At 34.5% G+C, this 25436-nt stretch overlaps 1 protein-coding gene across 1 annotated transcript; it reads left to right on the plus strand.

The window, feature by feature from the left end:
* The first annotated feature begins 23492 nt into the window (after positions 1 to 23492).
* On the plus strand, positions 23493 to 25385 carry LOC117421794 (homeobox protein Nkx-2.8-like). Its single transcript, XM_034036160.3, has 2 exons — positions 23493 to 24091; positions 24589 to 25385. Exons 1-2 carry the CDS (start codon positions 23938 to 23940, stop codon positions 25116 to 25118), a joined length of 684 nt encoding a protein of 227 aa, XP_033892051.3. The 5' UTR covers positions 23493 to 23937; the 3' UTR covers positions 25119 to 25385.
* Positions 25386 to 25436: the final 51 nt, after the last annotated feature.

Raw genomic sequence — 25436 nt, forward strand, 5'->3', positions numbered from 1 at the left:
TTGGTTTGAATCGTGCAAATAGTCCAGTATATATCGCTGCCACACTTCATAATACATTAAATAACTTCAACCCTTATCCAATAAAGAAATATGCATCCCACACAAATGGAACCATGTAGCTAGAACACACAGCACTGGGATACAGCCCGTGCGTCGACTTAAAAGAAAAGTCCTTTCAATGATTATAAAATTGCTTGAAATGCATGGTTTCTGTTTTTGCGCGTTTGACTGCATAATAATTGCAGTGTCTGGGTTCAACCTATTTATTTCTATGTCACTCAAGTATTGTCTTGTTTCCTGTTTATAATGGTATTCCACCACCCTCCAGGTTCATACATCTGCCGTTTAACTATTATTTATTCTTGTTGTTTCGTATTATTTCTAACCGCCCTCTTACATATTTGTCTCCAAGTATGTAGTTCTTACTCGCTCAATGCGTTGCAGTTCAAAATAATCTGTTGACTTAAGCGCGTCCTTTGTGTTCTCATATTACCCTTATGAAGTAGTCCTATTTAAATACAATGTCAATTTATGTAGCTTACAATTTTACTGTCTTTCACGAACTCTCCCCACACGTTGCTTCCGCACAAACCTATTTCTTCTCTAAATGCATTGCAATATGGCCTTCCTTTCAGCTGTGTTTTCTTACCGATGACTTTCTAACCTTTGCTGCCTATTTTTTCTTTATTTCTTCCTATCTGTTTCTCTCCTTTCTCTTGCTTGCTTTCTCAATGTGTGTTCCTGACGTGCCCCTGTCGGAACAGCTCGCTTTCCTTACTTAGGTCTCCAGTGGTTTAAGGATAATGTTTATCAGAAATGAACGTGCTCTACTTGTTTCCATTGAGGTGCTTAGTGTGGGCTGAAATAACAAAGGTCACATCCACAGTCAGTCTGTAGCGGGGTAGGGGTCTCGGCTGGGCAACTCAAAACAATCACGTTTTGATATCAAGGAAACTTGTTTGACAATATTTAATTCACGTTTTCCTGTATTGGTGGTCGCGGCGCTGGGTCATTCATTTGCCATTATTCCTTGGTAATATGCAAATCATTGGCTCGCGCGCGCTTCATGTACCCACTCACTGTTCAGTAGTAATTTCATTAGGTACTTAGAGGCGTCCATTGGCAAATAATTATGTCAATAAATACACATCACAATATGGATTGTTGTCCGGCGAAAAGTAACTATCCATAACTGTGATTCAACCACTATCTGGTCACTCTGCGATCAGAAAACAATGACTCAGTTTAAGATTAAGCAGCAACTTAAAGTAGCCTAACTATAGTCTAGTAAATTGTTCTGTAATATCAGATGTTGTTTTTCCTTAAATGTTTTGTGTAAATAATTTTGTGGTTGTATAGTGCTGATATATCGATATGATATTTTCTAGGCAAACTGTAAAAAAAGAAAAAAAAAACTTTACAAAGTGTTTTCCATTTTTAGCCACGTAGGCTACATTTAGAGCCCAATGTTTAACCTCAATAAAGTGTTTGAGTTTTCTTTTGTTATGGTTGCTAACAATAGCAAATATATGATAGTAAATCAATACTTTTAGATATCATCTATCATTGTTCGAGTAGTAATTTAAACGTTTTTTTTTCACCTATACAAATGCATCAGTCATTGAGCGTTATCAAATGATATACTATTACATTTTAATTTGATGGTAGGAAAATAGCAGTAAAAGATTTGTAATAGTGTTACTTACAGATGTCTAAATCAGCTTTGAAACAGCGGCCATGAATCAACTATACATTCCAGTAAGAACTGCTTATTTCATATGGGTTTACAGCCATTTTTGTTATTTGTTTAAGTGCTCGGTTTGCCATTTCCGTTTTTTTTTTTTTTTAACAATATCATGTATTAAACAGACGTTTTTTTTCTGTGTATTACTGGCACAAACGACGAACATTGGGGAGTTGGTGGCTATTTGGTGACAATAAAGACACATGCAGTAGCTCTGTGTATTTATGCAGAATCCCATTAACAGTATGGTGCGTTTTATTCCACCAAAGATAGTTGATATTGTGTGAGTCCTTCGAACTGTTTTCTCTCTTTTTCGTACTTTGATGACGTCGTATTGCCTTTATTTAATCATTTATAATAAATAAATAAATAAATAAATACATGAGACGTCAGTATTTATTTATTACAAGCACTAGCGACTGTGCAAGCGGGGTATGTATAAATATCACACCTGGAAATATATTTCTTTCTTGGAAATAGATACACCATATGCTGCTGTTTGATACATGTACATTAGAGCTACACTTTTCTTAATTTCATTCTTGCCATTTTAAAACAATCTAAACCACAAAGCATTGCTAGTGTTAAAGCTAACTAAATATTGAGTTGGAGTCTTTGCAGGATTTCTGGATAATTCCCTTCCGTTGAAAACTACCGTCCCGGTCTTTCAGCAACACAAGGACTTCTGAAAGAGATGTGTGAATTCTGAGCAACGTAAGAACCAAAACATTTACTTTGGGTGTAATCGTGTTCACACACACTCCAAAGTCTACAAGCGACTTTATCAAAGTTAGGAGATCATGTTAACAGTTCAGACTTCAGATGAGTAACACGCTTTAGACTTTGGTTTTAGTCTATGTATTGCCAGCCTATGCTCATTTGTGAATGTACAGCAATATGTCCATGCTTATGTAGAATGCACGCCTGCGGATAATTGTAGTAGGCTACACTATATCACTACATTATCTCTCAGTGTGTGGTATGTCTTATATGCAAGCGTTATGGAAGTGTCTGGATTTTGTTAAATGGCATGTATTGCTTTCTGTCCAATACATTTAGACCGACGCACTACACATAGAGAGTAACGTTTTTAGGCACTAGAAAACGTTACCGTGATAACGTTTCCACAGTGAGACCAGGTTGCACATAGGTATATTTTGTTTAACATTGAAATGTTTCGCGATAAAGCATTACTGTTTTTGTTTGTAAATCGATAATGACATGTTGTACCCGGTACATATTAATAATTGTGAGAGTCCCAAATTTTCATAATATGTACTGTATATTGATGATTTCCATTCTAGAAAGCTGTTCTGTAACCAAATAATAGATTACATTCATCTTTGATGCAAAATTATCCACATCGAATACTATTTCAGACCACAATCCCACAAACACGCTACTTCGAACTATTGACAAAGGTATCTGGGAAAAGACATTGCAACCTCAAGGCTATACACCATTAAAAAAGCTTTATTTAGCAACAGTTACATTGAGCCACTTCTAAAACAAATTGTAACGCAGTTTACATGCTGCATATAACACACTGCGTGTATACAGGCCCACACAGGTCGGTCATTTTCGAAAATGAATGTAGCATCCTTGCCATGGAAAAAAAAAACACATACTCATTTCATTACTGTAAGAGTCATATCTTATTAATTCCATTTCTAACTTAAATTAGTCAATAACATGTAATGTACCTGTTTAAATATTTATTTCGTTTAAATTAAACTATCTCTCTCTCTCTCTCTCTCTCTCTCTCTCTCTCTCTCTCTCTCTCTCTCTCTCTCTCTCTCTCTCTCTCTCAGGAAACACTAAAATATATCACCTGCCAATGTCTTACACACACAATCAAAATGTTTTCGAAATGAAGACGAACAATGGTCCTAGCAATTGATGTTATTACAACTACGACTATTGTTTATGAGAAAATAATTTCCTCCCACACACACCACTATTTCTTTATTATGTTTTAAAACTATAGTCTGATGTGTTAACATAGGACAGTAACACAAATACATTTACATTTTGTATAATTAGACAGTGAATAGGTTTATAGTGTTATTACCACTTGACATATTGATTTACATATATGTATGTTTTTGTGTTGAAGCTGTAAGATTGAAACTTTGCAACCGTAAAACGATTCGACTAAAATTGATCTTTGCAGAAACTGCGACCCCTTCAGGCTAAATTGATACTGCAGTGCATTTCATATATTTCAAATATGTTTAGTACACAAAGAACAGTGCATAACACGCGATTTCCCTTTAAAAGGCAACACAACAGGTGATGCTCTTAATCGTAGATATTTTCCTTATGAAGTAAATAAGGATAGTGGCACCATAATTAAAATTTAACCACAGCAAACAATACACCACGTTAGTCTAAGCTAAGTGTCATTTGGGGAATTCGTGCTGGTGGTGTTAATATTCTACAACGTGTTTAGCCTTGCATCGGTCTACACTAGTTGATCTGATGTGTATTTTCGACTGCGTAATCATTTGTATTGTTACAACATTAATTTCGTCATATGGTAGGAACAACAAGAATAATTATTCATACAACTCCGACAAAAACACAAAAAAGTCTCATTCAAAATCCCTGACTTGTCTAAAAAAGGTAAACATCTAAAAAGGTAAGTATGTGCCCAGAAATAAAGCTAATTTATAAACCTTAAATTGTTTTAATATCTAACCTTGAAGAAAACAGCAGTGGGATAGCGCAATAATGTACCCGACATGTTTCCATAAGATATTTATGAGGTTATATCGATGATTGTTATATGCGCACACTTTTTTTTTTTAATTCGCCAATGAATGTATATCTACAGTTTATATCACAAATGCCCACACAGACTAATGATCATATCTCTCACCTGACATCTTCATCCAAGCAGACCTGTATGACGTCGGCCTTTGCAATAGGTAGTATTTTGCGAGCTCTTAGATGATAGCAAGGTGGTAAGTGGAGAGTTCAATTTCGGCTTCTCTCTGAGTTAAGATTTGAACCACGTACTTAGGGTATATAGCTGCTCTGGAGACAATAACGTTATCTGCTAAATATACAGTAGGACACCACACCTTTGAAGACCTTTTTACTATAGGACCGTACTGTACATGCCCCAAATGTATTTTATTTAATTTTCATTAAACTCTTAATTTTAGAAATTCAAATACAATGACGCTTCTTATACATTTTACATCTGAGTTAGCAGGTCACCCCAGACACAAGGGAGCGCTTATACACATAGAAAGGGTAGATACACCACGTGATTTGTCAGAAATATAGAAAAAACATAAATAACTTTAACCCAAAACTTCTTTATATATTTCTTTAAAAATACTATCAATTTGTTTAAACGCAAAACCGATTCTGTATTAAGTGGCACATTACGGTATGTCAAAGCTAACAATGAATGGGCTTTTCAGTCCTGAAAGTATGTAGGCTATGTGAAGAAAGAATCCTGAAACAGTTGCTTCCTTTATGGTCCCTTATGATTCTCAGTGAAAACTATTAGGATAATATATTGCCTCTAAGGTACACCCTGTGTGGTATACAGAACAGAATATCTTCATTGCTGCATCTTCCACAGAGCTTATTCTCTTTGGGTGTATATTCCTGGAATAGCGCGAGCAACAATCCATCAACACCTGTTTATCTATTTAAGTAAAAAAAAAAATGTTTTAAACACAGCTATAATGTTAACAACATGCTTACCATAAAACGTTACAACAAATCGTAAAGTAGCGGCAATAGACATCTAAGGTGTTTAATAAAAACGCACTCCCCGGTTAATCGGTTAACTACAGTAATAACCAGTGCTAGTCTTTGCACAATATGTTGCTGTCTGTGACAATATTCGGACATATTTTGCAGAACACAGCGAACAATGTTAATACATAAAGGAAGGGGTTTGTTTGTCTAATTTCTGTCATTTAAAAAAAAAATCTCACCAGGTAAAAGACAGCATAGGCTGCTTTTTATTGTCTAGTATTATACAGTGTTTCTTTTTGAATGTATGTGTATGCATGTATTTTTACAGCGATTGATGTACTAGGCCATCAAATTCTGTTTAAGTTCAAATATCTGTTTATTCCTGATTGAACTGCAATGATAATTGAATCAATAGGATTCCTAATTTTTAACCCCTTTATTGATTTTGTTGTGGGGTAGCGACTAAGTGTTCGTGGAAGTTTTAAATGATTTTATTTTTTCATCTTTCCTTTTGAATACCTTTTTATGAGTGTCTCTATAATAAAGTATACGTTAGGGGAAAAATGAATTTGTTACATCATGTATTTTTTTTTTAACTATTACACCTTAGACATTATAATGCATCTGCATGGTTACAAAGTGAATTAATAGTCATATGTTTTCATTGCCAATAGAGAGAGTCCTAAACAATAGATTCAAAAGTCAAATGAACGGCAATACAATTTAATTGAATATGTTAATGTTTTTTTTTTTTTTTTAAATACCGTTATGTAGGAGTTTCAGCATTCAGCATAACATCGTTATTCGCATTGTTAATTCATTCAACCATTTATACTGTTATCGATATTATCTTAAAATATTACGTTTCTTAAAATTTCAAGAATGAGTGGCATTATGACGCCAAACATGTGTTACGAGTTTTGGTCACGCGCATGTATTTTTTTTTGGGATTCTGAATTGTCACATCAGTGTTACAGATGAATTATCTGCTCACCGACTGACCAGTCAAGAAGCGCTTATATTCCAAATCAAATCAAATGTTTTATATTTAGCGCTTTGTATGAAAAAAAGGACAAGGGCCTCTGAATCTTAATATGATTACCTTAGTAACAATAAGTTAATATATATATATATATATATATATTATATAATTAAATAATTATTATATTTTCATAGATTATCAAAAATAAATCACTTTTTAACAAATTCCAGAATATTATTTTGACTAAAACTGTTGTGTCCATGATTAAAGACGTGAAGGATAACGGTAAACTCTACATTATAAATGTAGGAAAAATATGTGTTACAAACGTCCAATTCCTCATTTTCATTAGAACACACTGTTGGCTTATTCAAAACAACGCTGATATCGAAAAGGTATTAAAAATACTCAAGCTCAGGATGTTTTTATTTATTTTATTTTATTTGGTATGCTAGGCCTACTTGTACACTTGTGAAATATAGGTGAGGTGGGTAATGGAGTGGTCATAGACGCCCAAAGAGTCGCTTTGTCTAATCCGCGGTGTCTGTTGCTATCAAGGGCGCACTAAAACCATAGGCCTTTTACCACAGCCTAAAGAACCAATATATAACAATGAAAGGTCAAAGGCGATTGAAGAGTCAGTAACACGCTCTCCCATTTCTAATTGCCTTTATTTTTGGTGCAAAGACACGTGAGAGCATTGTATTTATAATAACAGTGGTGTTATATATATATATATATATATATATATATATATATATATATATATATATATATATATATATATATATATATAATGTTTAATGTAAAAAGATGGTCATAGGCCTATACTGTAAACCTTAATGAAAGTCCTATGCAACATACTTTATAGTTTACACTGTAATATTTATTTTGGGGTAACCCTAGTTGATTTGTGTGCATCTAAGGTATATTTTTGGAATAATTAAATTAATCACTATTAATTTGATTATTAAGCATTTGGCTTTATGCTGGAATAACAACCTGTTTGAATTTTTTCTTTTTTAAATTTTATAATTTTAGCATATAAGTTATTTGTTATTTGAAAAACATATTTATGTGTAGGCCTACTTTTTTAATAATCGTTTTTTTACCATTCAACCAACAGTATTCTTTTACACAAACAAACAACATTTTAGTATTTATTTTATTTTGAGCAGTAAGTGTTCAAATAAAACCTAAATAAGGACTGGTGAACTAATGACATGCCTCCTCGTTTATTACAACTTTTACAACTTTTGAGTCGCAATAGCTTTCAAACGATCATCAATAACATTTTATTACAAAAAGGACGCCATGCGTCTGAAGACTTTTTGCACATATTCAAGAGTTAGTACCTTTGTATGTTAACCCATCACGCCAATGGGACCTTTTCCATCACTCAAAATAACTTAACTTGACCTATATATCTGTTCAAAGGGTTACAAAAGTTTAATTCAGGTATAAACAAAGCCCAATCCAAGAAATTCAGAGAAGGCTAGTTACAGTAATCTTTTAAAAATGTGTTATGTAAAACCATTATGTCTCGTGTATGGTCTATCTATCAATCTATCAATCTATCTATCTATCTATCTATATCCATCGGCATATACTATTTTACGATTTCTTGCAAACGCATATTTAACGTGGGTATTAGGCTTACAAAATTACAAAGAGGAGCTATTATTATTATTATTATTATTATTATTATTATTATTATTATTATTATTATTATTATTATACACACACAAGATGAATCTGAACAATTACCTTTATATAATGTCCCTTGTTCAGAATAGGCTTTTCTTCTTTGCTATTCTTTTGAATCAGGGTTTAGCAAAGCTGTACTGGGTCTTGGATGGCTTAACAAACAAATTATATTTTGACAGCTTTGACTCAGTTTGTTCTGCAGAATGCTCTGCAGAATCCAAAGGTTAACGAAAACCGAGAACTGGAAAACTTACAACCGTCTGCATTTTGTTTTAATTGCCATGTAGCTATATTTAAACAGTTGGCCCATGTTTCGTTTAAAATGTGTTTTTGTGTATTTATTTATTTTTAGAAATGGTCTGTTTTTGATCAAGGTATGTATCTGGGTTATGAAAAGAAAACTGATTGAAAAATACTTTCCAAAAAAAAAAAAAATGGCAATGCTGAAATGCTAGAGAGTAAATGAGAATGTCATATTAGGCAGAATAGATATTATTTGCAACACATGTAATTTACAACATAAGGACCCATATCGGTTTCTCCTACAGCTTTGTGTTAATAGTCAACAATGAAAATATGTACTTGTGTGTACCCTTGGGGTATAGCCTTAGATTAACATTATGTGTTTTTTATTACAATTTTGAAACATTGGCGCTTTTATTTATGTATTTATTTGCATCATTAGGCCTATTTGTTTTAAAAAGTGCAAAAAATAGTTACATTCCTAATTATAATCCGTATTTTAATATATAGGCATGTAACCACCATGATTCGGAAGAACTTGATTTTGCAACGCATTAGTAATAGAGTTTTCAACGCATTAGTAATAGATTTTTCAACGCATTAGTAATAGATTTTGCAACGCATTAGTAATAGATTTTTCAACGCATTAGTAATAGATTTTGCAACGCATTAGTAATAGATTTTTCAACGCATTAGTAATAGATTTTGCAACGCATTAGTAATAGATTTTTCAACGCATTAGTAATAGATTTTGCAACGCATTAGTAATAGATTTTTCAACGCATTAGTAATAGATTTTTCAACGCATTAGTAATAGATTTTTCAACACATTAGTAATAGATTTTGCAACGCATTAGAAATATTAATGCATCACGTTTTGCAAGCTGAAATTACATATTCATATCCTAACATGCAGTAACATCTTCACATATTACGAATCCCGTCACAGACATATTTTAATTTGACTTCCAACAACACTTTGTCTTTCCATTTACAAGCTGCAAGTAAAAAAAAAAATCATTGTGGCGTTCTCCTGGGGGTCGTTTCTATATGCAGTTAGGCTAACGTATCTGGCAAGTCCGATGTCGGGAGAAGAATATACGACAGAAGTAGAGTTTCTGTAAAACATCGCACACACTACCTGATCGTATTTCTTATCGTATTCTATTGACACCAACTTCCTTGGTGTATAGATACGACAGGTAGATCTCACCGTCATTTCCTGTTTTGAACCATCGGAATCATGGCTACTCTCATGCATGCAGTGTATTTAATGCATAGACCGAAATATTTACAACGACAGGGAGCACCGGCTTATAGGAATTTTAATAGAAGATGTGTGCAAAACATTTTTGACATGGTTACGGATGAAGAAATGATTGCCAAGTACCGTTTGAAGAGGGAGGATGTCCAAAATAGTTTTCCATTTCGTGATCTGCTTGTGCGCCGACAAACAAAGAGACATTGCGGTCAATCTACAGAAGTACAAGTGTTAGTCAGGTTAAGATTTCTGGCCAGCGGATCCTTCCAAAATGTATTGGGTGGCACACTGGCGATTAACAAGGCATCAGTGTGCCGATGTCTTGAAAATGTGACAGCTGCTCATAAAGACCACGCTCCACACTACATTAAGCGGCTAACTGCGCCGGAGCTGCACACAATTAAGGAAGGTGTACATGCAATCTGTAATTTTCCAAATGTTGTAGGAGTAGTAGCCGGTACATATTCAAATACGGGCGCCGAGTAATGATGAGTACCACTATGTGTGTCGTAAAGGCTAGGGGAGACCGGGGACATTTGTAACATGTTTTACCTTTCTCTCCATTACGCACAAATGATTTGAGCTAGTTTGATCAGACTTTGATGCAAACAACTTACATCTGTCCTCTACCAATCACCATATCTTATAGACATATGTCAAGAGGGCTTGAAATGTAAGGTGTCTGATGTTACAACTGACCCCATGGCCAGCGTCAGTTGTAACAGGGGTGGGGTCAGATGTAACATTCTGTGAAGAATAATTAAATAATAACAACACATTTCACTTAACTCAAGAACTGAATGCTTTATTAAATAAGATCAGTTTTCACATGAAGCAAATATGTTTGTTTTTATTTAACAAAAAAACTGAGTATCTTTATTGAAAAATAAAAATGTTCACATAAGGCAATTATTTTGTCCTCCTACTTTTAAAACTTTTTAACATCCCTACAATTATAGGCTTTAACAAGCAAGAATATGTCACTCTGAGTCACAATTGTGATATATGAACATTTTGTTTCTTTCAGTGCAAGATTCATGTGCCAAAATATAGTTCAGCTAATGGTGTATGCGGTCGATTGTAACACGTGTTACAACTGGCCCGAACCCAGGGAGCCATTACTAAACCTCATGCTCCAGCAAGAAAGAACAAAACTAAGAGCAATCAATTGTGTCAATTATAAGTACAGAGATCAGGGATGAGAATGATAAAAGCCTGGATCCATAAACTGGATAACACCAATTATATATATTATATATTATATATCTCACAAAAAGAAAATTGGGGAAAAAATGTACTCTACTAGGTCAGACAGAGACCTGAACTGAGCATGTGTCCAGTGAGTGAATGATGGCGCTCTAGCTTGCTTGTGATTGGAGAAATTCAAGGTGTTACAACTGTCCCCGGTCTCCCCTACCAATCATTGAATGTGCAGATAATATACAACCACAAACTCATTATTAGAAATGTGGTGGCAGGGCGCCACACATGATGCATTTATCTGGTCAAATAGCGGTGCTAAAGCCATTGGAGAGGAGGGTGGCTTCCAAGGTGGCTGGTTGTTGGGAGACAGTGGATATCCCCCCTTCTTCTTTATCTTCTAACACCAGTAACCACAACTACATCAAGAGCAGAGGAGAAACACAGCTTTGACCATTGCAAAACTAGACAGGTCATTGAAAGGTGCATAGGTTGCCTCAAAGGAGGAGGCTGTGTGGTCCAGTGGTTAAAGAAACAGGCTTATAACCAGGAGGTATCCGGTTCAAATCCCACCTTGGTCACTGACTCATTGTGTGACCCTGAGCAAGTCACTTAACCTCCTTGTGCTCCGTCTTTCAGGTGAGACGTAATTGTAAGTAACTCTGCAGCTGATGCATAGTTCACACACTCTAGTCTCTGTAAGTCGCCTTGGATAAAAGCGTCTGCTAAATAAACAAATAATAATATTAAAGAAAAAAAAAATTCTAATTATTTTGACACTGCAGTTTCATACATTCAATGCAGATTGCCGTCTTGTAAAACATGATTATATATATATATATATATATATATATATATATATATATATATATATATATAGACACACACACTATATACAGGAAAACCAGACAGACTTCGACTTGTCTATCACAAGATTTGAAACAGAAACACCAAACACACTCATTACATATTCAATTAATGCATATTAATCATTTTACCTGGATCGACGACCTCCTCCACTGGGCTGCTTTCTACTGGGGCTTGTGCTATTAGTGTCACATCCCCCCGAAACACGCTCAGTGACAGACGTCCGCAGTAATTGAATCACCCTCTTTGGGTAGCATGATGACGGGCCTCCACAGGTTTTCTCACTGTCACGTTTCCATTGCTGGTGTTTTTTGCGGGTCAAATTGCTATAGTCAGTCCATTGTTGTTGTTGTTGTTGTTGTTGTTGTTGCCTGCAACCATGTTATAGACCTTCCTTCACCAACAGAACTCAATGTCTGACCATGCTTGCTTTTTGGAGATACGTGTTAGACGATTGTTCAGTTTAGAAAATAACACATCCTTATTACTTTCGACTTCCAGAAGTACCTGCAAGCTAGCCCTGCTGAAATACTTTCTTTTACTTCCTGTCTGAGATGCCATTCTCATCGTCTCCTAACACACGCAGCAACTTTCCTTGTTCATTATGTTTTTATATTGTGACTTACAATGTGTCGTATGTGCTTTGATAGATGTAATAATTTCCTTGTTCATTATGTTTTTATATTGTGACTTACAATGTGTCGTATGTGCTTTGATAAATGTAATAATTAGTATTACATTATTAAATAATTAGTCAAGACAACGCGATGCTGTGTTTATGGTGCAGTCCCAAACTTTAATTTACATGGGAATACAATAAATAAACATACGGTAGATGGAAAATGTGGTAGTAGGATGTTTCAAACTTTAGTTTCTGTCTGTTACACGAGTAATGATTACCCAAACTTACTTTTCTAGACCATTCAAAAATACATGGTATCCCTGTGTTGCGTGATTCATGAAATTTCAGATAATACGGCATTGCTTGCCGACCTGTCGTTTAGAAACACGACACCCACCGATTCAAGTGGATTACAGAAACTGGTAGATGATAAGTGGTCGAAAGATCAGTCGTATTTGAATTTGCAGTCTCGCAATATAGAAACGACCCGCTGGATTTGCTAAATGCATACACATAGGCCTACAAGAAGATTTTACAGGTCAGGCGGTAACTTAACTAACTCGAACTCAAACTTTAGTTCTGGATTCAGCTGCTTGTTAGCTGCTATAAACCAACTGACAGGGAGAAGTCTCTGTTTCGTGATTTATACTTAGGTCAGTTAGATGTCTTAATTTGACATGAAGAGCAAAATCTGTACCGCGGCCCGTGGTGACAATTAATTAAACAATATTGTATTTTCAATGGAAAATGACGGTTACAAAAATGATTCAATTAAAATAACAAAATGGAATATAAAAAGGAAAGCAACTGATTCGCACACTCGCCTATACTGACTATCCTGGATTGATTCCCAGTGTTTATGTTAGCTGTGTCCGCTGCAGAACGTTCAACTGATGAAAGAAGTCATAATTCATCTGTAACTTTAAAAAAAAAAAAAAAAGTTATCTTCAGAACTAGAACATTCAAATACAAATCACAAGTCATTCAAAAGTATAACTTATGAAATTCTGCGGATCATGTGAATTTATGGCAATAATTAAAAATGTTTAAGAATTATAAAATTTATGCAACATATTGAACTGATCGAGAATATACTTCAGACGCACAAAATAACATGTGTTACAAAAATAAGCTTTACAGTGTAAAGTATATAAATAGTAAAATGTGTTTTTAAAAATCTGTTGTAGTGCAATGTTTTATTCGTTTGGTTCACTGTACCGCCATGCATTAGCTTATAATGAAAAATAATGTTTCTATTATTAGTATGTTAAAATAAAATATGTTTTCATAATAAATAACTTTATTCGTTATAAAATAAGAGTTCATAATAGCATACTTTCTCAGTTGTTTTGGCTCTCTCAACACAATTTTTCTCATGGGACAATTATCCAGAATTATCTTATTGCATGATGTCGCTTCAATAACAAGTCTCTAAATGGTCTCACGTTTTGCTGGCTTCGGTATAAAGTTAGTGGAGTTAAGGATTATTAAATATTATGAAAATGACGCACCATGCATTTAAATATGTAATAAATCTCATTGACGACATTTTCTTAATTTATATAGCTGATTGAACTCTTCTTTGTCTTACAGTTTATAGGTCGAACTTTCCAGATAGCCATACATTTCGAAACAGTGAAGCACCAGAAAGAAAAATATATAAAAACATACTTTTAAACACAAAAAAGTCCTGCAGCAGATATGGATGAAACAGATGTGCACGACACGTTCCTATTTTGAAGGGGGGGGGGGGGGGGGGGCAGTTTAGCAGCTTGTATTCGTTTAATGTATTCCAAAAGATCAGTTACAAACATCATGATGTATCCTATGTATTCATGTTACATATAGATGTGGTGTGATGGGAGAAGGACAAAAGAAACAATGTTTATGATGTTTTTAACAATCAATCATGTTGACAGTTGTTCGTGCAGTCACCTGGAATTCATTAAAATGAGATATTTCGTCCCTTGTATATTCTAGCAGATTTTTTTATGAGAATTAAGAGAATTAAAAAGGAAGGCGTGTAGTTTGTTTCCCAGCTCACAGAATCACTTGTTTAATCAGCAACATGCCGGTTCTACAGACACTTTTCTTTGAATGTGTTTATTGATACATGTTTAGTTCGGATTTTCTTTTGTACTGGCACATATGTGTATTTGTTGAAAGAAATGTAGATGAGAAACAGCACCACATGCGCTACAAAGACACGACACTAATTAGACTTATTCCAAATAATGAGCATACCGTATATTGTTAAAATGTGGGAAATAAACGTTTACCTTATATTTACGCACAATGATTAATAAAATGTAATGCTAAATATGGGATGGGGGGGGGGAGGGGATTAAACCTATATTCTATGTTGCAATGGAAACATAACGCTATTTTGCAAGAAATATATTCTTGTAATCTTCATGTACATACGTAGGTACGTGCACAACATATATTCCTGTAACAGCGTATACTGTACATATCTGTATGCTACGTCATGACGCTCGCTGGTCGGCAGCTTCTTTTAAAAAACAAATCTATTTATCATTTTCGCTACAAGAATCACAGCACAACGGGAAAGAAATAAGTTCAAAATAAAGACGGACATTCAACGAAACAATGACGAGAGCTCGGAAACAATGTGGTTAATACCAATAACAGAATAATTTAAAATAAAAATAATATATTCTGACACACATTATTCTATTTTAAATTAGTAATATTAAACAACACTGGCTATATTTGGTATTGGCTAGTTTCTATACAGGTAGGCCTAATAGAAAAGCACGCCCGTGCGAAGACCCATGCACGTTCTCTCTTTCTCTCCTATTCCCTCCATATGACACACTGTGGGCTGAACTGTCATATATAATATCAGCACAGAATTGTTGGTCATCTTTTAAAAGACCTGGAAATGCGGGGCACCAGCTATCTCTGAAACAAACAAAAATGGTAACATAATTGGGTCACAGTTACAATTATTAAACTTCACACTATTCCACCATGCACTTCCAATGCAGAACCGACAATATATATATATATATATATATATCATACAAATATTTAATTTGGTGCATGTGAAATGCTCAATTTTGAATACCTCTTTTAACAAATATTTCTGTATCAGAATAGATTTAGCCACTCGATGTTGTGCTATTGTAGGTATTTGCAGATGTATAGAAAATATCAGCATACAGCCCTCACCTTGGAAATGCACCTGCAAAAAGAACAGTATTCCCATAGCAGATTTTGAATGGGTAAGTGGCACAACTTGACTCCCAGGTGCCACCTAGTGGCAGCAGACTAAAACTGAAATCACATTATGTGCCACCAGAGGGACCCGCTGCTGAGGAATCCATTACACTGTACCTCCAAATACAATTCCTAAATATAAACTAAATACAAAGCCAATGCCAGGAGTACCATTACCAATTAGAAAATAAATAAATTAAAGATATCACATGTTTTTTTGTTTGTTTTTTTGTTTTTACACATCTTGTTGGTGTTGATTTAATTCTCCACTTTTTTTTTTTAAACAAGGTAAAGTTTGGTTTATATTTTAACCATTTCATTTTATGAATATTGTATTTCACCAAAATAACCAAAATATTAATCACCTAGGCCTATGTAATCTCCTGGTTCATGCCATGTGCCTTTGAAAGATAAAACAAAATATCAACACCATCAAATCTCATTTGTTTACCAAACATTCTCAGTAAATAATGCTGCATATCATTTAAAAAAAAAAAAAAAAAACTTTGTATAAACACATTGATAAAATAGATGAAGCACAGTTTCTCTTTCAGTATTACAGAATGCACAGTTATAATCTATGTCAAATTTAAACCTAGCCAAACCATTTTTTGTAGGATAGATGCTATGAACAATTTTATAAGATACTTTTTAAACTTATTGGTGAGAAGATACCTATTGGGTTTGTCCAAACGTTCTTCCAATCTAAATAACCAAATATTGAACTCCAATATGAACTTGCATTAGGAATTGTAGCACCACTACATAGAGCGTGTATGTGCTTATTGTCACTTTTATGATGCTGTATGTGTACGTCACCTAAATATACTGTGAAGGATTTCACTTAATTTAAAGATTCGATTGCCCTTTTGTAGCAGACCCAGATATAGAAATTTTAAGCACTTTTGTGATGTTTTTATTATTTACAGAAATAAAAGTCAAAATGTAGCCTTTGTTCCATGTATAGTGCTGTTTTAAAGACTTTAGAAACCTAACAATATGACTATTGCATTACTGTGCTGTATCCGTGTATTATTAGCCAGATTAATGGTGTATCTAGCAGGTGTACAGATATATTAAAATAATTGAGAACTATTTTACAGAGTTACAGACATTTCAGCCTTATGAACAACCTCCATTCCCAAGGGATTCGTAGCTCCGAGGGTCTACTGCATATGCTTCCATACCATCTTGGCAAGCCTATATTGTAGTTAAAAGAATATGCATACTATTTTGCATACTATAAAACCAAAACAGCAATACTGATAAAATAAAAAAACAATGGATTAGTATGAAAAGAATTCAAGCACATCTTACACAAGTTACATATTTGAAGTTCTTTACCATTAAAGTTTTATTTTTCAGCTAACTTCGCACGGTGGTAAATGCCTTGTGGCCAAACACCAGATCTGATTGACATCAGTCGATTCAATGGGACATTATCAAGCAAAAATCATCTCATAGGAATGGGCCAGTACTCCCAACAGGTACAAGTCCTGATCAAGCGCTTTAATGGACGTCGGATGTAGTAGCCGCTAGAGGGCGCTAAAAAGCAGTGTTGAAATAATAGTAAAGATTACTTTAACAATAACACAGTTAGGTTTAGGGGTTGAGATTAGGTTAGTTGTAGACATTAGGTTTAGGGGTAGAGTATACATTTAGGGGTTAGTAGGCTAGTAGGTACCTACTGGCCCATTCGTATGGGATGATTTTTGCTTGATAACGTCCCATTGAATCGACTGATCTCAATCAGATCGGCTGGTACAAAACATAAATAACACACAGAGAAAAAAAAAAATATTTGAACTTTTCTTGTTTTTTTTGTGATATGTAATACAGCTTAAAATGTGTATAGTAAAGTTCAATCGGATATCTGTAATAAGTGCCTTAACCGTGTTTGATTGGGAACCCATGTATTTCAGTTCAATTCATCATCTCAACTTTAGAATATGTCTTTCTAACATAACTACATTTAACTGACCTTCTGTAAGTACTGATAATCATGCGGCTTCTTTTCATTCACAGGGTTATGGCGACATCTTCTGGCAATTTATTGTAGAACTTCATCCTGTGCTGCATTTAAACCCTTAACTTTCCAAACATTGACTATACCATTACAGTAGGGAGTGAAAACTCTGTGGTTACAATATTGAAAAAAGCGTTCATCAGCAGTAATAAAATAACAAAAACTCAAGTTCTTGCTAAACTTTTAAATAAACTGCTGGTTGAATTTAAATGTGAATAGCATATTACTAACACAAAGTAAACTATACTGTATCTGTATGCTTTCAGTTGAGGTATTTAAGGTTGCATTCAGTCGTATTACTGGTCTGATTTAGAAGATTATTGATCTTGTTGCTTCTGTGCTTGTGTTTTAGTTTTATTATATATATATTTTTTTAACTTCAGTACAGAATATGATAATTCATCAAAATGTATACTGCTTCTTTATGCCTTGTCCAGTGGTTAAAGTGAAGAGAGCCCCCTTAGATATATGGAACAAGGAACCAAGGGGAGCTGACACAGAATTGAATTTCCGTTCCGATATAAATGTTGCCATTTAGATCCATTAAATGCAATGTATCATGCCAAGAATTTTGTTCCTGTGGAATATAGATAGATAGATAGATAGATAGATAGATAGATAGATAGATAGATAGATAGATGTGTTGTCTGTGTTAACTTGTATTGCTTAACCCTTTAATACCCCTTGGTGTAGCACATACAATTTGATACAATACTATAGCATATTGTGTTTCAATATCTGTTTCCTACGTCATCAATACGTTTGTGTTTGGTACAATGTATGGTATTTAAGGTACATAAATATAATAGGTTTTCTTCATACAAAAATACAGTTAACTATAGGGTTAAATTGTGGTGCTTGTTGAAATTACATTGCTCATCCTCCAGAGGGTGGTATATCTCTTAGCTGCTGCTACACATTCACATGGATTCTTTATGTAGCCTTGTCGGAAAGGATGCATCTGTGTTTTATTTATTTATTTATTTATTTATTTATTTATTTATTTGCAAATGTAGGCTATAAACTGTTCAGAAACTAGCAGATGTAGTAAAGCATTGTTAAATTGCGGTAACAAATACAAAAGACCACATCATTAAGATAAAGCATACCGCATACATTGGAGTAGAACCATGGAGAAAACCTCTACTATGTATGTCAAGATTACTGTACGATGGTAAGCATGTATAATTGTGCCATGTTAACTTTCGTATCTATGCATCTATTTTATAATGCATAATGTTTTTTTTCAAAGTTTTGGCAGGGCAACCTCGAATTCCATAGAGTTCACACAAACTGTTTTAAAACATTTGCATTACGATTAGTCCGCTTCAAAAAGGCAACACAGTATAACATTGACGCCTATTCGAGTTGATAACAAGCATCTGTTAATGGTAACAGCTGTTTGAAACCGAGTAATTTGATTTAATAAATCTTTTTTTTTTTATGTGTTCCGAACAAGCACGTCTTCCTTTGTTCAGTGTTTTCTTCGCTCTTGTTCAGTGCAGCTTGGAGTACCCATAGGAATGCGAGGCGCAGTCAGGCACCAACAACAAACTGTCTTCAGAACAAGTTTTCTTTACACCCGCAGAATCCATCTTTGTTTGTAATATTATTTCTAGCGCCTTTTCAACACCGAGTGCCCTATATTTTGATGCAAGCCACAAGTAGTAAGACACGGCTATATTACAAGAAGGAGCAGTTACAGTATCTGCTATAGTTCAATACTGTTAAAATCGCCTTATTCTGAAAATGGGCCTTTGCGCTTTTTTAAAAAATATCATCCAGAAATCAAGAAACCTAATCTGTCAAGTTTCATAAGTAATGGAACTTGGTCATTTTAAAATGGCCAATTAATATTTATATTGGCATTTTTTTCTCTCCAAACGTTTCACCTTGTAAGAATGCTGATGTCACATCTATTCCGGTTTTAAGATTATTTAAGCTTTTGTTACAAACAGTATAGCAAATCTGGCGGTAAAATCTGACGGATGTGGCGATAAATGGAAAGGGCATGAGAAAGGCCAAAGGAATACAATATGGAAAACCAAATATACTGACACCGTTTAAAAAAAATCAAACTAAACAAAGAAACTAGATTACAGTATTATTTCCAAATGAATCCGGAATTACGAACGAAGGTTTAATTACTACGATTTCCCAGTTCTATATGACATTTCCTCGAATGTGGTGTGTCGACTCTAGATAGTATAAAGAAATGATCACTTTTCCTGATAAACTTTAATTTTCACTTGTTTTTTAGTCTCAACTTGTAATTGCTACTGTGGTTATATATATATATATATATATATATATATATATATATATATATATATATATATATATATATATATATATATATATACTTATGTCTTTAAAAATGATCATTCATTCTGCCTGCCTGGTTGGCTGTAGTCCTATCATTAGTCTGCCTGACCCGTGATGCGTCACACGCATCACTTTGTATTGAGGAATAGCTGCATCGTAGAACTAAATCAACACTGGAAACTTTGGTGGCCTCAAGACACCTCTTGTTTTATAAATGGCACAGAAGGTCAAAGATGCAAGACCCCGATTTTCTGTTTTCCATGGTCACCATCTCATGGTGATGCTTTAGAATCAAGAGATACCACTAATGGTAAAATTGCAGGTGCCTTGGAGTCCTGTGCGCTCCAACTGCACTAATTAATTAAGAGCAGTATATGCACTAAAACAAAATGCCGTGTTTAATAATGTCGTGTTTTTTAAAATATTATTTAGGGTGGACTAAAAAAAAAACATACTAATAATATAATAATATGAATACAATGATATAGGCCTTAATATATGGAATAATTGGAAAACAAAATGTTTCAGAATAAAACGTAAATCTCTTAATTGTTTCAGAATATATTTTTAGAGGTTCAAAAACAGATACCGAAATAAACAACACAGTGCAAAGTGTTTCCCACGTTCAAATCAAATATTTAAAAATTCTGAATAAATCTTCTGCAACAGAATTTCAGAGAATTCTTTGTTTATTTCCCATGTATTAAAATATGTGTCAGTAAATCTGTATGAAAACAGGTTGATAAATCTTGGCTAAGTGAAAATATAGTTAATATAATAAGGCTAAGAGTTTCATCACTGCCACTAGAAAGGTGTCTTAAAAGGTTAATCTCAATTAAATTATTAATATAAACACAAAACAATTAAATGATTATTTGCCCATTAATACAATGTGAGTAATATCACATTCAGATCAATGAAATGACTATGATCTGCAAATTCGAATTAATCTGCTATAAAAAAAGTAAGAGAAAATACATACATTAAAAATTCGAACAATTAATTAATCAATAACAAATAATATTCATCATATTCAGTGTTTATTTTGATGGTCATTTTATTCAGTGTAAAGATTTTGCAACAAAACGGCAGGTCGGATACAAAAGGTAATATATATATATATATATATATATATATATATATATATATATATATATATATATATATATATATATATATATATATATACACACACACACACACACATATATATATATATATATATATATATATATATATATATATATATATATATATATAGTGCGGACATCAAGCTATTGTTTTTAGTGTTCATGTATATTATGTGTGATCAAGGTTCCGTTGTTTATAGCATATTTGGGTCTTTGGCGTGAATTGCACTATACCTCTGAAAATGCCTCTTGCAACGAGAGCAAATATTTGATAGTGAAGAGCCCTTAATAGTTTAAGAGCACAGTTTACTTATTTCTGCACTGTGGTGTTTGGGTGTTAAATAGATTAAGAGGCTACGAGAGGTCATTGAAGTAGGGCATTTCTTCTTCTGAACATGACTTTTCTACCCCTTGCGAGGTTTTGCACTTAGATTGAGTGCCCTTGGTAAACTTAGCAACACTCGTGGTACCTTGCATACAGTAATCTGTGTGTCAACGAAATTAAGGGCACCAATGAATAAAGTCATTGTCTGCACACTCCATATGTCTAAAGATGTTCTTCTTCACATTGTAGATAATCTACTTAATATCGATTTTAATGTATGTCCACACTAAACTAGGATAACAGATATGCATAGCCTACATATATAGCTTTACAAATACCCAGTCTTCATCTTTTATACAAATACAAATAAAATCCTAAAATAACATTTTAAAAAAGCAATAAATATAAACTTGGTGTATTAATATGGCCACAATTTTATTGGTAAAATATAATACTTGATTGAAAAACACAATTTAATGCATAGACTGTAGTTTGCATCGTTAGTTTTGAAAAAGCTTATTTATTTATTTATTTATTTATTCATTCATTCATTTATTTATTTATTTATTTATTTATTTATTTATTTATTTATTCGCATGGTTATTTAAAAGGCGTCAAAATCCCAATATCAAAGACTTTGTTTGATAATATAAATTAAAAGGATCTTAATTCAGTTTAGGAACACATAACTAATAATTCTGTATAGACTTGGCTGCAGTTGACGTGAAGCAGAGTCGATAGTTGCCCAAATCCCATTGAAGCCCATTGAAAACCATGACAACAAGGAACAAGCTCGGATTTATCCAAGAAAGTTAAAGCACATTGTGAGGAGGCGTCAATCATGCATTATTCCAAGACTGAACAAATGCAAAATCTTGACTGGAACAAATGCTTCCAACAGGTCCAGGACGTAGGGCTACATTTCCCGCTTTTGTTCTCAGCCTAGCAGTTGGCATGTATTTGTGTTCTCCTTAGTTCGACCACCCAGGATGCTTGGGACGCTGATCATGCAGCGTGGAAGATAACTACTGTCACCAGGCACACTTGATAGGTGGCTCCAATAAGCACGGCATGGGAACCTTATCGAATAGTCGTCCACTTTTCAAGGAATATGTAGGAAGTATGCCAAATTGAGCCCTGTGTCCTGTTCACCTACCCCACTGATCTGTCAAAAATAAATCTTTCTTTTTTTTAAAGTCGTTAGTGTTCCATTTACACTTTTATTGACACTTGGCAGATATGCGGCAAATCAGGTTTACGAAGCTTTCCATAACGGTCCTGTTTTTATGATTTATTTAACGCTCCTGCAATGTATGCTTCAGTAAGCGGCAATTCGCCCTTTTCTTTGATTAAAGGGGAATCAAAAGCAGGCTTCTTAGAATGCAGTGCGAAAAAAAGCCTTTTATATGAATACTGTAAACTAATTTGATGTTTTCTATTTGAAAACCATTGAAAAATAAATTATACCGTTCAGCTATAATCATACCCCTCACATCCATATGAAGATGACTCTTTTTTTTAATTTATCTCACCATATTTTAATTACCTACTGACAAAAAAACAAACAAAAAAAACAGAAACATGTCAACGTATAGGTAATAAGGATTCATTGCTAGTATTTCACAAGTTCATAACATTTTGCATAACGAAATAATGACGTTTAAAACTATGTTTGTCACCAATACTTCGGTTTGTTTGTCATTAATACAACTGAAAACAAATATTGAGGTATTTAACTTAGCACGATATATTTCCAGTCAACATGGCTCATGTTCATTCCCAATGTAAACCAAATCTAATTTCTAAAATAGCATAGGGCCAACTGGTATGTCATTGTTACATGAATAATGATTTTGCTGTTAGCATAAAAAACGTAAACTCCATGGGTCTGGGATGTCAACTTGGAACAGTAGCACTGTGCTCCTGTGGGATTCCCTAGCTGAAGTATGAATGGAAAAGTAAACAAATAAATAGCTGCAACCGATAAATTAGTGAATGAATGAAACAATCCAGCAATGAATAGGTAAAAACTAATTCTGTGGATAGTACTCTAATGGTTCACTTTCTATGCAAATAGTGGTGATGCTGGTTGGGGGGGGGGGGGGGGGGGGGGCTGTTGTCACCACTTGCCACCCAAGACGCAATTCAGCAGCAGCAATTACCATTATCTGTTTCCCACTTTTGGCTAATCGGACGGAATATGCATTGATGAAGCGCGTTTCCTGCTGCCATTGGGAGGTAGACGGGTTTATTCTCCTATGGGGTTACACCTACCCTCATTAAGATTTTGCCACTTGACTAATTCAGGTACTTAGCATCCTATAACAGGGGCAATCTGCACGCTGGCCTTGTTTGCCGTGCAAAGTAGTGTTTATATAAACAGCATCACTCTGTAAACGACACTAATATTTGAGTTCCATATTTGATGGTGCTCACATCTCGGCTCGTGCTCCGGAGTCTACAGTTGACGCGTTGGGTAGCACGTCAGTAGCACCACCACTTCTTCTATCAAGGATCGTATGCACTAACGGTTTAGGATCGAATGATGTCGGCGCCTGCTAAAATAAGTTTTACAGTGAGAAGCATTTTGGATTTACCAGAACATGATGCTGAAACCGCCCATAACCATTCTCCAGAAACCTACTCCAGCTTACCTTACACGGAATGGTTAGACTCTGACAGAAACCATTGCCTCTGTAAGTATTACGATATTTATCTTATTTTTACTCCTATGTGTGGGCTTGGTGTTTGAAAACGACACTGCCTTCTGTATAATTTTCTACATCTGTACTTTGTTATGAAGCGGCCTAATTGAAATAGAGTTTCATGTGCTGTAGTATTGTGGCACATCCATGTATTGGAGCCTTTTTTTCCCCAAAATGTCGTGCCCTGAAAATATATGAACAGAAGCCCATAATATGAAACCATTGAAAATATTTAGAAATATAGTCTACATCTGTGTTTTTTTAAAAAAAAAAACAGTTACATTTGAATTATTTGACATAATATAACATTTATATCAGTATTTTATATGTATTATTATTATTATTATTATTATTATTATTATTATTATTATTATTATTATTATTATTATTATTATTTATTGGCAGACGACGTTATCATCGAAAGCCAATATTGCATATAATTTGCTTTAGTAAATTGCTTCTTTTTGATTTATTTTTGTTTTTGCTAGCCTCTGACGAAAGCAGCGCGGAGACTTTACCGGATTCGACACAGAAAGATGAACCGTCGTCCGAGACAGAGGCTGAGAAGAAGAAAAAACGACGAGTTCTTTTCTCGAAATCCCAGACGTTCGAACTGGAGAGACGGTTTAGACAGCAGCGCTATCTGTCTGCCCCAGAACGGGAGCAGCTCGCCCACCTTCTCAGCTTAACGCCAACGCAGGTGAAAATATGGTTCCAGAACCACAGGTACAAAATGAAGAGAGCCAGGGCAGAGGGACACATAGATATCAACCAGTCTCCATTGATTCGGAGAGTGGTGGTACCAGTTCTGGTTAGAGACGGGAAACCTTGTCATACATGTGTCATCAACCCGGTACATTATCAGGACAAACAAAGTCTGCCCGCGTCAGCAGCTGCACACCCCACCTTCACACTCCACGGGTACCAGCATCTGCAGCACCCGACACCACTGGCATTATTTCCCGGTTACCAGCACTTATCTCACCCAGCAGGAACGAGACACCACTGGAGTTGGTAACGCAGACCCTTTGCGTTCAGACTTGAATGAGACTGTTGGAGCTGTTTCTTTTGTGTATGGGGAAGTTATGATGTGTACAGTTACACTTGTATACTTGCCTTGTATCGTTAGTGTATGAGATTTCCTTTGTACTGTAGGCAATGAACTTTGAAAATATATATATTTTCCCCATTTCGGGAGACTTGTTATGTGAACTATCAAACTGGCAACCAAAAGGATATTGTATTTTTGCAAGTTTAAATGAAATGTAATAAATTACTTTTTTTTTAACAGAATGATGTGGAAGCGAAATCTCTGTTAAATATTCAGTTTATGGGT

The sequence above is a fragment of the Acipenser ruthenus genome, chromosome 15 (genome assembly GCF_902713425.1).
Source record: "Acipenser ruthenus chromosome 15, fAciRut3.2 maternal haplotype, whole genome shotgun sequence".
Lineage (NCBI taxonomy): Eukaryota > Metazoa > Chordata > Actinopteri > Acipenseriformes > Acipenseridae > Acipenser > Acipenser ruthenus.